At 38.2% G+C, this 14,411-nt stretch overlaps 2 protein-coding genes across 7 annotated transcripts in view; both read right to left on the bottom strand.

Moving 5' to 3' along the window:
* Nucleotides 1-14,411, bottom strand: part of PLCB4 (phospholipase C beta 4) — a 319,240-nt gene that overhangs the window by 2,383 nt on the left and 302,446 nt on the right. For 5 of the 6 annotated variants that reach the window (XM_063444010.1, XM_063444007.1, XM_063444013.1 and 2 more), the window contains 5 exons: nucleotides 10,776-10,951; nucleotides 9,392-9,493; nucleotides 7,222-7,279; nucleotides 3,039-3,125; nucleotides 1,845-1,881 (listed from right to left, as the gene is read on the bottom strand). In XM_063444010.1, coding sequence (XP_063300080.1) covers nucleotides 1,845-1,881; nucleotides 3,039-3,125; nucleotides 7,222-7,279; nucleotides 9,392-9,493; nucleotides 10,776-10,951 — 460 coding nt within the window. The remainder of the gene's footprint in view (nucleotides 1-1,844; nucleotides 1,882-3,038; nucleotides 3,126-7,221; nucleotides 7,280-9,391; nucleotides 9,494-10,775; nucleotides 10,952-14,411) is intronic. The other variant, XM_063444012.1, reaches the window with a different exon arrangement.
* LOC134587546 (uncharacterized) overlaps nucleotides 1-14,411 on the bottom strand; it is a 248,165-nt gene that overhangs the window by 51,835 nt on the left and 181,919 nt on the right. The window lies entirely within an intron of this gene.

Here is a 14,411-nt window from a genome sequence, read left to right as displayed (position 1 = left end):
GCAATCTTTGCAGGATTGAACCCAGGATGCCCAAGTAATACCCACTAGAGTTGCTGTTAGCACTGCCTTTTCTCAGAAGCAACATCATTTACACAACCTGCAGAGACAGCCTCATTGTTTCAGAAATACCACGTTAGGCTGTAGTGGTTCTGGTGCCTCATGTGTCCTTTTAAGGATGTACATGCAATTAGTCCTACACTAAATTGTGAACTGTCAGGAATTTAAAAGGAAATTCAAATTTTAGGCCATTATACCTGAAGTGGAAACATTTTCGAAGTGAGGTTTTGTTTCAGGGTTGTTCTTTTAGCAAAACATTCATTTTGAATTCTTGGCAATTCCCAATTTAATGACCCACAAGAGATATAAAAATATATTTTTATTTTGGGGTCCTTCAATATTTGTTTCCTTGTTTACTTTATGGCGGCAGGTGGAGGCCCTAAATAATACAGTGAGGATTGGACCTATTGGTCATGCCAGCCCCAACCCTTTGTCACAGAATACATTTGGACGAAAAAAAAATGTGTTTGTTCCGAACTGAATTTCATCTGTTTTTTTCAATCATTTGCAGGTGAAATTTGGCCGTTATTGTAGTTTCAGGATTTCATTATTAAACTAAATAGGTAGGTGGACCTATTGTCCCTCTCCAGCCCAAACCCATTAGCAATGGGTAGGGGCACCTAATAATAATTGTGTAGTGGGTAAGGGCCCTAAATAACTAAATAATAAAGTAGGGGGTGAAGGATCTAATGCCCCCCAAACTCCAACAAATGGCAACAAGCGGGGGCCCTACATAATACAGTGGGGGTTTGACCTATTGTTCATGCCAGCCCCAACCCTCTGTCAGCAGAGCGCCCCCCTTGTCTCCAAGACTCTAGTCACCCCCATTAAAAAATACCCTACCTTTCCCTTTATTCTAATAATATTGTGGGAGTGGCTATAAGCTAAATTAAAAAAGGACCTGAAAAAACAGAGAAAAAAAACAGACATATTCACCCCACGAGGGCAAGTGCAGACTGAGCTTCCAGGATTTGGAAAGCCTTATAGATAATTTGAGTCATAAAACTTTGATAGGTAAATCTCGAGACCTACCCCCCAGTTTAGTTAAATTATCCCCACTAGCGTGGTACGGGAAAGACACTATGTCCCTTACAGTTAAATATTTAATTAGGTGCACTTCCATGGGGGCATGGTCCCTCTTTATTGTATTAGTAACTGGGCAGCAATAGACATGCCCCTACTCTTTGCACAGTGGTTAGTGGTAGAAGGGAGGATTTTTCCTCCCTATACTAATATGAGGATCATATTGACCCCCCATAGGCCAAGGGTTAGGGAACTTGGGGGGATTTAAACATTACAAGAAGGGAGTTGTGAGCCGGTTGCTCCATCCTTATAACTAAAACAAAAGAACGAATTGCATGGACGAATATAACAAGCAATTTATTCTTCATTTCATTAATTGTTACGTGCATTAGTCCTATTGTCTTTCGGACGAAAGTACGTTTTGCAGAAATTCAGAAAAAACGTGTTTGTCCAAAAACAAATGCCCAAGTCTAAAATTTACACTTCAAACTCAAAAACTATAAAACACATAATGACTTTAGAAGAACCAGAGGCATCAGTTCTAAAATAAAGTAAACATTATTCATGTACAAAAATAAACAAACATTGTTCTAGCACGTTCATCAAATATTACAATAAAACGAAAATCAAAATATTACAGAGAAAACAATAGATACACATTAAATAAGCCATAAAGTACAAGTGTCCCCATTTTTTCACTGGTTACAAAATGAAATTTAATGCAGGATGAATCAAATGGATAATGGAGACATGACAAATCATACCTTGTGAGTGAGACACTGCATGACAGGAGTTCAAAAGCTGTTTGTACAAAAACAACAAATAATGTCAAATTATGAAGAGTGACATGAAGCAAGCAAACAGAAAAAAGTAAAATCTGAGGCCATCCAGGCAAAATGTATGAATGGTAAGATGTTATAATTCACAGATAATGGATTCCGTATCAATCAGTCATGCAAAACAATCTGAGTAACTTTAATACACTTGTTCTTATGGGTGTAAAATTACTTGATATACTTTTTTTTTTACGGAAAATGTATGAAATCAATATAATTATCGGCTCCTGTTGTATCAGAATGGATTTGATGACAATGCATAGGATCTCACTTTTTTGCCAACACGGGACAAAGCTCTATTCCCAATCTGGCCATCAAGGTAGAACAAAACGTAAGGATTTTACAGTTCTGTTTCTATGGAGACACAAGAAAAACCTGGACCATCGATGCCTGAGGACTGGGCTGGGAGCCACTGCTCTATGTCACAGCAATCGATAAGGAAATATTAAATTTATCCCAGAATACTTTGCTACACTACTTCCCAAACTTCGTTTTGAATCATAAGTAGTTCATTTAGAACTTGGAGGCCAAACGTCTCCGCCCAACCTGTGTGAGATTATAGACAAATAAGTCCCTTCCAGCCTGAAAGTTATAGAATTTTTGGGATTGTCATCCAACAACCCAGGAAAGTCAAGAACTGGGCATTCTAGGTTTAGAACACTGGAACCCACAATACATTTTCTACACACCATTTTTTCAGTTGGACACATATTAAATGTTTCACTTACAGGATTATTTGCTGAAGTGAGAATTCAAGATGAATGCAAAGTGAACTTCAAATCTAAGGTCAAAATATCAAACTGGAAGAATTCTCTAAATCCGGTATGCTTTCAGTCTGGCTACTTTGGCCTTACATTTAAATTCACTTTTAATTTTCCCTTTAGTAAATAACCCGGTTAGTAATCATCTTGCACAGCTTTTTTAAAATAGACCTCACTCATACTGCAATAAAACACATGGGTGTCATTCATAGACACACCGATAAAGACCAAGGGAAATACGATTTGCGGGTAGAGTTGCTAACACAATAATTAGAGACGAGTAGCCAGATACTGTTCCGATTTCTCAATGGAATATACAGTGATGTATTGAATATAGACACTCTGCGGTGGGGACAAATACCTGTTCGTTTTGCTTCTCGAGGATTTCCAAATATTCTTCTTGAACTTTTTTTAACTGATCCATTTCTTTAGAGTGCTTCATTGCCAACTGAAAACAAAATCTCAAATTAGAACTACATTGACACCAAGTTGGATGTTTAATTTAAAATACAAGCACCATTGTTTAAGGTTGTAACAGTAAAGCTTCAACATCTCAACACTTTATTATTCTGCACCTAGATTGTCATAAACAGAACACTCTCACAGATTTATGCTGTTGTCATGGAAACGCGAAGCCTGCCATTACACTTGAGCATTCCATATATTAACTTACATTCAGAATGCAAATGCATGTATTACAAAAGAGGGGGATTAAGCTGCAAAAAGTGTACTTTGAAGCATGTTACAAATGTATTTTTTCTTTTGTACGTGACACATGTACTTTGCTAATTATTCTTTACAACACTCATTGGCAATCGGCAAGCTCTGGGGTTTATGAATCGTCAACCAAACCGTTATAGAAATGTGAAAGACAAGCAAATGAGTTCAAAAAGGTATTGTTCCATAATGATTGTCAGAAATGATTTATTTGCTGAAAGCTTATTTTTAGGGTGAGTAGAGGTCAGTGCCTTGGCCAATATTTGCCCTGTGTTTGTGTGGTTAATGTCCGTGGAGATGCCCTACGGCAGGATTCCCCTAACTCCGGCCCTCCAGATGTTGCTGAACTACAACTCCCATGATTCTCAGCCTATTTCATTCACGGAATCATGGGAGTTGTAGTTCAGCAACATCTGGAGGGCCGGAGTTTGGGGAAGCCTGCCCTATGGGGAAACAGAAGTGGTCTGTTTGGTGAATTATGGGCTGTATGAAATGTCTGATTCTTGCCGTTCTTTAAATGGTTACTCCAAGTACTTCAGTGATTTTAAATGGTTATGGTACATGAAGTCTGCATGTGCAGTGTTTTGCTATGAAAAAAGAGGTGTAACTCAACCTTGAGCAGCATCATTGGGTCATCAATGGCCAACTTGGAACTTGTGTTCTGAATTACCCAATGTGCAACTTTCATTGCACAGAATGTCAGTCATTGGCTGAGAGTGGTCAGCTGATACTCTCAGCCGCTGAATAACAATGGCCACGGCTTCCAAGCTCTGTGACTCTGCAGATGCAGGCAGCACACCAATGGACCACCAGAGAGCATTGGAGCCCGTCAGGGACCCAGGTAAGAGAAAAAAGCAATGCTAAATGTCTGACCCATTACTGGGGAACTGGACCAGTGTACGCATGGAATCAACTACAGTTGGCTGTAGTGGTTACGAAAGTCGGAGTAATGGTCATGGTCAGGAAGTCTGTAAGTGCAGGGTTTCACTATGGCTACAAACTTAATTTATTAACAAAGTTTTAACCTTTCTGACAAACCAAAACATAGTTGTAGACACATATTTCTAAATTCAGGAGTCAAGACATATATTTATAAGAATAATAGATCATACCAATTGTGTTGTGGTGGGGGAAAAAAACTGTGGATGAAATCCCCTTCCACCTGAAGAAGGTGGATAGTTAATACATTGCTAAACACAAATACGCACACCAATTAAGCCATAAGACTTGCTTTTCCCACAGAAAGATCACTTTAACAGTGCTCTCACTGCTGCAAGGGATTATGGGTAGGCGTATGCAAATGAGCTCAACAAAGAACCACATTTTTGCCTCATAATTCTACTTTATACAGGGATTCCTTGGAGTATGTGTCTGCTGTATACAACAGCTTTGAAACACAACTCAGGAAGAGGATCAAAGCCAATGAACCACTAACGGACAGCTGTTTCGTTGTTAATGCAACTCATCAGCATGAGCTTGGTTACTGGCTTGCTATGGAGGCTTGGCATTACTTGTGGTGGGGAAAAATGTGTGGATGAAAACACCTTCCACCTGAAGTAAGTGGATAGTTAATACATTGCTAAACACAAATGCACACACCAGGCAAGCCATAAGACTTGCTTTCCCCAAATAAATCTCATAAATCCAGGGGTCTCATCAAGTCCTTCCATAGCAAAACTATAAAACATACAAAGCAGGATAATTAATTAATTTTTCCATTTTTTTTTTAAGGATCTCAAAGTGGTTTGATGAATATTGATAGAGAGCTTACAATTTGAAATCCTGTGCTACTAGCCATGCCTTGAAAGTTACTTGCCACTGTGAATCATAGTATACTAACCAGTGGTAAAATCCTACTTGCCAGGGTTTAAATTGTCACTGGCCAATGGCTAGTGGCAAATGGAAATCTTGAGCCGTGACATTTCTCAATAATGAACGAGTTAGACTATTATTTGTTATATATTTAATTAATAGCAGTGTAGGTTTTGTTGGATAAGGGCCTTGGTCTGCTGGTGGCTGAGGCTCTTATGTGCTGCCGCTGACCCTTTATAAACGCAGTTATTACCAGATGCCAACTGACACAGTTTATGCACTCACATGCAAGGGAATCATATCAGGCGAGAAAGAAATATTTATCAGAAACGAAAAAAAGGGCACCATGTGTTTAAGCAGAATGCACAAACTCCCCTCCTGGATGTTTTACATTAGAGACGATAGAGGGAGCAATGGTTGGTTCAGCTGCAGACGAGCAGAGTGTGGTATAAATTGTAAATAGGACTATGGACAGAAAGCGATTGTTTGTTACTCTGATGCTAAGTGTACCTGGAAATGATTCCAAAATGACTCTTGGATTATCAACTGCAGGTTTAAGCCACCCCTTGTGCTGTTAAAGCCACGGAGAGGAGTAGCTGGGACAAGAATAGTGTTTCTGTAGACACATACTGGTGTTGTTTTATTAATGGGTTTAAAAGGAAACCGTCAATTAAATGATGTTTTTAATGTGTTTGGAACAGCTGGGCATATTGAAATTATTATTACATAAACTGTCTGAGCATTATTATATGTAAATATATAAGTTAAGAGAAAATAAAGCTTTGTCTGACACCGACAACCATAAATGAAAAATAATTCCACTCTTTCCTGTTTAAACCTTTCATTATGATCACGGCTCCGCATTCAGTAACATAGTAACTCTTTCCCCTTGGTTTCATTGCATATACGTAGAGATATAGGAGATTATAGAGAAGCAGTGATTAATTAATCCAACTTGAGACAAATCTAAAGGGAGAACCACCGTATGAGTGAAATTTGCATGGGCATCTGGGAAATGGCGCATAGCTATTAAGCATTATCTATTTTTTAGTTAAACATGATCACATTTTGGTGATGTGGTAATGTGCGCCATAAAGATTTAAGATATAGAGAATTTTAGAATAAATATATTAAGTACAATATTAATTTGAACTATACAGAAGCCTAGAGATTCCATGTATTATAAATATTCTTCTGCCTTGTTATGTTAAGAAAACAACTTACTCAAATACGCACTTGTTATGTTGAGAAAACAAGTTGTTTTCATGACATAACAATTCAGAAAAATATTAAGAATATATGGGCTCTCTGGGCTTCCGTAGAACTACACTTAGTTAATTATGTATTAGGTCTGTTCTCAATATTTATTGTAATTAAATGAGGGTGATGCCCTAGTACAGAGGAAACACAAACGATAAATAAATAAATTGAAATAGAACTAAGCTGCATCGATCAGGGTTATTCACTAAGGTGAGAATTCAAAGTGAATTTCACATTTAAGGTTAAAATAGCAAAATTGGAAAAAAACATCTCTAAGCTAGGTATACTTTAAGTTTGGCTACTCTGGCCTTAAATTTGCAATTCACTTTGAATTCTCACTTTAGTTAATAACCTTGTATGCGTGATTATTTTCCTACAAGAGAAAAAGCATTACATGTATTAAATCGTTTCTTTCTGTGCACGGACTGCCTGGGTCTTTAAAGGGTTAACAGTACGACTTCAGAAAAAACTGTATGTTCAGTTGAGCGTAGAGGAACGTTAAGTGGGTTATAGTTTTTAATTGGAATTTAAAAACAAACTGCGACAAAACAGAAAGGTGGATGGTTTACGCAGCCGGCCCACTCAGCTGCAGATTAATAAGAACATTAAGTATGGAGTGGGTTAGAAGGACTTCGAGATGGCTCATCAGAAGAGTAGGCAGTCAGCTGCTCACACACACACACACACACACACACCATGCCCTGATATTCACCAACACAAAAAGGAGGACATCGACATTAATCACCCGTACTCACTCTTTTTCTCTCTTCAAGGAACTTCTTTGTGTTGCTGCTGTTCAGTTCCCTCACTCGCCTAAAAATAAATACATTTGAATGAAAAACATAAGGTCACACAATTTTACTAAAATAGTCTCTGATGATAAAATGTCAACATGCTCTAAGTGCTGTTAGAGTTTCCCGGGTGTCTTGGATGTTAAATATAACTATTTCTAAAAAAAATACCAAGAAGAATGTGTAGAATCAGTTTATAATTTTTGGCTATCGGCTCAAAGGGATACTATTAATGTTGTCCACAGACCGCTATAAATTAAAGGGACACTCCAGGCCCCCCTACCACTTCTGCTCATTGGAGTGGTCTGGGTGCCAACTCCCACTACCCTTAACCCTGCAAGTGTAATTATTGCAGTTTTTCATAAACTGCAATAATTACCTTGCAGGGTTAACTCCACCTCTAGTGGCTGTCTACTAGACAGCCACTAGAGGTCACTTCCTAGTTTCTAGCACAGGTTTCCTGTGCTAGAGCGTCGCTGGACGTCCTCACGCTGTGTGAGGACCTCCAGCGTCGCTCAAAACCCCATAGGAAAGCATTGAAATGATTTTTCAATGCTTTCCTATGGGGAGACGTAATGCGCATGCGCGGCATTTCCGCGCATGCGCATTAGGTCTCCTCGGCAGGTGGGCGAGATTAGTCTCGCCCACCGGCCGACGTAATCACAAAGAGGAGTGTCGCGGAGGCGGAGACAGCGGCGAGGGACATCGCCGCTGTCCCAGGTAAGTCACTGAAGGGGTTTTCACCCCTTCAGTAACCGGGGATTGGGGGGTGGGAGGGAGAGGGACCCTCCAGTGCCAGAAAAATGGATCGTTTTTCTGGCACTGGAGTTTCCCTTTAATGAAGATTCTCAGTATGTGGACTAATCTCCAATGGAAGCAACATAATTGTGGGAATTATATGGTGTGACTGAATCCATTTTTTTCCATGTTAGATTGTTAAATTGCTAAGATAAAAGGGTTCTTATATTAGAAATGTGCTGATAACGTTTTCTATAATGTTGTTTCTGCCTCTCGTTCAATTTTTTTCCCCTTTAAATACATAAGGAAAAGGAGAGACTACTTATGTATTTTCCTCTGCTTGACAAGGGGAGGGGGAGACAAATTTACCCCAAATACTTACCTGCCCGTCACATCCCTCGCAAATCTCCCATGACCATTGGATTAGAGCGCATGCACAAGAGCTGACGCACACAGAGGAGAAAAAACAGATGAAAGACAGAGATGCAAAGTCACTGCCAGGCTGAGAAAGATAGCGGTGGCTGAGAAAAAGATCCAGCGGCTAAATAATTTGGAAATTAAAAGGTGAAAACGGGGGACGTGGTGCACAAAAATACATTACAGGGCCGCTTTGGTTTTGTGATTGTGCATTGAACCCATTGTGATTAAAACTGGAAGGAGCATTTTATGCGTTCTAAGGAACATTTCATGGTGAAAGTGTGATTAAAATGTGTTTTATATAATTAACCTATAGTTGGATAGGTCCCCCTTTGATCACATTTGTGGGTGTTTTTTTTTGGGCACTGACACCAAATAACATCAAACTCTTTTTTTTTTTGCCTTCTTCTGGATCAACAGGAAAAACTGATGTGACAAAGGATGAACTTGATGGACGCAAGTCTCTTTTCAGCTATGTAACTATGTAACAATCTGTAACTTCACCAACACATCAAAAACTTCAAACCATTTAAAGCAGAACAGTTACATGCCATCATTTTTAATATTATGTTTATTTATCCCTATATATAACAAATGTGCATTTGCGAGCTGAGAAAAGCAAAACTAAACATAGAAATCTACACTTTTTTATTCTGCAATTGGACGCCTTCGTCTCAGCTCCCTGTCAATCATTTTATAAGCATTGTCTTTTATATCCACAGCAGCCAACATAGATAGAACATTTAGAAAAGAGGAGAAATGAAACAATGTTTCTATTTCTTCTCATTTGCCATATGTGCCTTGGCTGTGCCAGGACAGTAAAACAAAATGGCGTAACACAGGAAAAAAGAATAATGCAAGTTATAGGTGATATTCAATGGTGACATTTCCATAAAAGTGACTGTTCTCCTCTAAATGCAGTGATCTAAATAACTGCCAACAAAAACAAATACATTATACCGCCACATTATTTACTTGCCTTTCTCTCTCAGCTTTATTCTTTATAGATTTATCCTGGTTTATGACTTTGCTATTTTCCATTGATATTTTGGCTTGGTTGGCCTTCATGTCCTTGCTTTCTCTGTAAATAGAACATGTGTTATTAAGGCCTATGCTCCTGTAAGGTAAGTTTGAAAGTGGATTAGAATTGTTCAAACTATTTGCCAGATATCATTGTAAAATAAAATGCATTCTTTAGTTATTATAAAACACATATGACATTTAGAAAACAATTGGCAACTTCTGCAAGGGGACTCAAAGTGACTTAGTAACCAAATTTACACCTAAATTGCAAAAGTTACTATTCCCAGCAATCAAATACATGTTATCTACCACTGAAGGTTGAGATCCTCTGCCATTTAGTAGTTAAATCCCTTTGTTTATGAACCCTAGTCACACCTCCCTGCATGTGACTTGCACAGCCTTCCATAAACACTTCCTGTAAAGAGAGCCCTATTTAGGCTTTCTTTATTGCAAGTTCTGTTTAATTAAGATTTTCTTATCCTCTGCTATGTTAATAGCTTGCTAGACCCTGCAAGAGCCTCCTGTATGTGATTAAAGTTCAATTTAGAGATTGAGATACAATTATTTAAGGTAAATTACATCTGTTTGAAAGTGAAACCAGTTTTTTTTTTTCCATGCAGGCTCTGTCAATCATAGCCAGGGGAGGTGTGGCTAGGGCTGCATAAACAGAAACAAAGTGATTTAACTCCTAAATGACAGTGAATTGAGCAGTGAAATTGCAGGGGAATGATCTATACACTAAGCACAAAAAGTATCTTGATGTGTAACAATTTTCAGCATGTATCATATGGTTTTAAGAAATTAAAGACCAGTTTAAATGTAAGAATACGGTAACCATGTTACAGTAACTATGTTAATTGTACTCGTTCCTTTCAGATCTTATATTATAATTATAATATATTATGATATTATATACAGATAGCTGTGGAAAGAATACAAAGAATGAGAGTATTGAATTGCATGGTCATGGTAAAAGTGTTAAACGTGGTTTTAAATATTGAAGTACAGTGTTGGAAAAAATATATATTGAATGAAAATTATTATACCTTGTGTAAGTATATAATATTTGAGATCAGAAAATAAAGTGCTTAGATTGAGGGAACTCCATATGTGCCTGACACTCACTGGATTAAAATAAACACAACCTAAAGAAGGTCAATCACAAGGAAAAGTCAATAACACCATACATAATAGTTGACAATTAAAAAAAAAAAAAAAAAAAAATCGAAGCCAAAATTGCTAAGTTGGATACAATTCTCCAACTTGAGTGAGTTTGAGAAATGTCACCAGTTCTCTAGCTAATAAACAGACTGGACTGTATACTGGGTATCTGTGCTCACCTTTCCTGTGACAGCTTTAACTGCTGGGCCTGCTGTTCTTGGACATTGATAAGCAGTTTTTTTAGGAGGTCGCATTGCTGTCTTAAATGAAGATCCCGCAGTTCTTGTTCCTCTGCGCTCTGTGCGCTGCGTAAATCTGACCACTCTTTTGTATGCTGTGCCACATACTCGTTCACCTGGCACGACAGAAACACGCTGTCTTGTTAAATTCAATGAGCGATACTCTCTAAATGTAACCTTTCCTCTGGCCTGCCTATTACCACCAAGTCCTAAAATCTTACATAGTCAAAACACAATGTGATATAGAAACAATGGAAAAAAATGAACATGTGTATACATACATAGAGATAATTGTGTATGTTCACTGCTTTTTGCAATGTCGGGCAAATGTGCAAGTACAACCATATTGCACATTCCTAACATACTTACCAGCCCAGCACTATACCGCCTCCGAGATTTACCTTGATTATAAGTGTATTACGCAAAAAACTTATAGAGACGTCTCCTATGAAATAATTTGCTCTTATTGTAGACCTTAGAAGCTTTGTTGATTAGAAAAAAATATATATATATTAAAACAAGATTATTTCTTTAAAATCTACTTCTGGAAAGAAAAGAAATGTTTTTGCTTCTGGCTGGGACGTAATTTGATTAAAATACATCAGCTACAAAATGCAGAACAGAAGGCATTATCAGGCTTCTGTACAAACAAATAACAAACTCTGGTTAGTCTTCATCAAGGCTAAACCGGGCAGGTGAAACGCCGATTAGCGTAGATTTGCAGAGTGCATTGTTTATACTGAACTCCGAAGACTGTTATTTTTTTTGTTTACATTATGTAGTCGGTGTTTACACCTTTTGGTATTTGATGTCTGACGATTCACAATGGCAATGTATCCACACAAAAAAGTATCACTGAGAATATCCCTCCTCAATCGTCATGGCAAAACTTGGTTTTAATTTCCTCTTTTGGTATTTTCGAACAAGTTCCAGATTTTCACTGTTATTTAAGCCCATACCACAGCTCACTTTCTAGGACTGTCACACTCTTATGATGTCAGCGATCATGTTACCTCTCATCTGGTGGTTTTTATTTTGGAGTTACCAGAGTACCAAACCCATGGGTAAGTGATATTGTGTTTTCAAATGATTTAATTATTGCTTAATGCATGATGTAAGGTATATAATAGAATGACTGAACACTTGAATTTATGACAAAGGCCAGAGAAGGCTGACACGTTGTTACCTTTTGCGTATTGTTTCCATTAAAAGACAGCACTTTATAGGAACTATTGAGTGTCTAGAACTTCTATTTTTTACTCTTTTTACCAAGAGCACCTACCCTTCCTTGTGGAATATGAAGGAAAACCATGAATGCAGTCCCTTTTTTTTTCCTGAGTGATCACTTGCATAGTGAGATGGGCCATAGCAAACTGAAATCTGTTTAACAGAGGTTGGTGGTGGCAAAATTCATGTCACTGCTGTGACTGGCTATGAAGATGGCCTGTCTGACAAGGCGGCCAAGCAAGGCTGTCACCACACAGACGATACTGAAGTGATCGCCTATGCCTCTTTCCAGGGAAAATACCCAGAATGGCAGCATAGGTTGCCCCAAATCAGGGCTGTCCCAACAATTTCGGGACTGCAAGAAAGTATGCTCTATGGCAGGGGTGTCCAAAGGGTAGGTCTCCAGAGGTTTTAAAACTATGGCTTCCATAATGGTTTGCCATTCTAAATGCATTCCAAAGGCATTCCAAAGGCATACAAAGCATCATGGGAGTTGTAGTTTTACAAGATTTGGGGGATCTAACTTTTGGGCCGATGCTCTATGACATAGATAGAGCTCATGAGTACAACGGAGAGGGTTTTCTAAAAATGCAACATGTTCACTAGTGTGTGCTAAGAATATCAGAAATATATAAAAAAAGAAAAAAAAAGCGTCCAAAAATGTAAACTTATATAGCTTTTTTAAAAAAAACAAAAAAACAACACTTTTAAAAACAAAAACAAATCGCCAACTAATTTTTAGGGACGATTGCTATGGAAATCACTATTTTCCTACTGTCATGCAATACTTGTTGAAGCTGTGAATAAGAGCATCAGATATGACATCACAGCTAGCACACATGTTAACTCACTATTATCTCCATGATCCCCAAGAAATGAGGTCACTATACGATGGAATCCTAGAGCTACTAACATTGCTCTCTGTTTAAGAGACTATATGGGTAATGGTTTCCTGCACAGCTGTGAAAAGCACATCGCGTCAGAATGCAGAATTCACCAATTTTGCCAGTAGAAATGAATGAATTTACCCTAGAACTTTTCTGTATGAATTCTATATGCCGCTGGGCAGCACTTTTCATACGAGTGTAATTTATAGGTGTCTGGGAAATCTGGTCAACTACTACACAGGGGACACATAGCAACACTCTGATTTTGGCATTTTATAGTGCAATACCTCTAGTTACAGAATTCAAACAACATCAAGTACACAGTATTCATGATTATCACTTCATATGACGTTTAGCAATGCAATGTAGAAGGCATTAGAAAGATATAGCATAGAGGAGCTGGTTCTTGGATGGTTAAGAGGTGAACATGAAAGAATGAAACCATGACAACCTTGCAATTCAAATGCATCAATGTATCCTCAAAAGTAAATATGAAAGCGGCTTAACCTTTCCCATGCCAGACAAAGAGAGCAATACGTGGTATAATTTACCCCTTCTTAGACTTGTACTTTACGGACCACCTATAGATTCACGATCCTACCCCATTGTACCCTTTACGATGCTTTATAAAACAAATAACAACAATAAAACAGTAAAAGTGTGAAGAATAATCCATGCAGAATGCTTTGGGAGTTAGTACTGGAACAGATATTGATATTCCAAACAAAACCAACTTTATACATTAACAATCAGTGCGGAAATCAAATCAAAGATGTAACTTTGCGCATTCTACGTTGTGTACCGTTCAGACAGGAAGCAGCTTCAACATGTACGCGCAATGCAAAATCCTCCCATTTTTAGATAATAATTCAATTGGCTATGTTTTGGGAATATTTTTTTTCTAGGTAATGATGTCATATTTTCACGCTTCACTTTATTGCTGAGTAAAATAAATTAAAGTTCATGTAAATAGTTTACTCTTTGTGCATTTCCCAAATGAAAGATTTTACACTTACTATTAGCAGCGCATAGCAAGGGAATAGTTGTCACACTTGTCTAGTATTTAAGAGAAACATTTACAAAAATGTAAACAATGTATGATGTAAAATATATTGGTAGGTGCTACTTTGCAAAGCTGTAATAGCCATAGACTCCTAAAAGAACACGCCAAACACCATAACCACTACAGATGGACTAGTGGGTATAGTGGCAGAAACATGTATTCCTAGCACTATAGTGATCTGTTCAATTTGGGGTTCCTGGCCCCCTACAAGTGCATGTATCTCTCCATCCCTATGCTGCTCTGTCCACAGCCACCCTGCCTCCTTGACTGACATCATCAGTAGTGATGTCCCGAACGGTTTGCTGGCGAATAGTTCCTGGCGAACATAGCGTGTTCACGTTCGCCACGGACGGCGAACATATGCGAACATATGCGATGTTTGGTCCGCCCCCCCTTTTT

The sequence above is a fragment of the Pelobates fuscus genome, chromosome 2 (assembly GCF_036172605.1).
Source record: "Pelobates fuscus isolate aPelFus1 chromosome 2, aPelFus1.pri, whole genome shotgun sequence".
NCBI lineage: Eukaryota > Metazoa > Chordata > Amphibia > Anura > Pelobatidae > Pelobates > Pelobates fuscus.
Note: the sequence above shows the minus strand (reverse complement) of the source record. Positions and strands in the feature narration are given on the sequence as shown.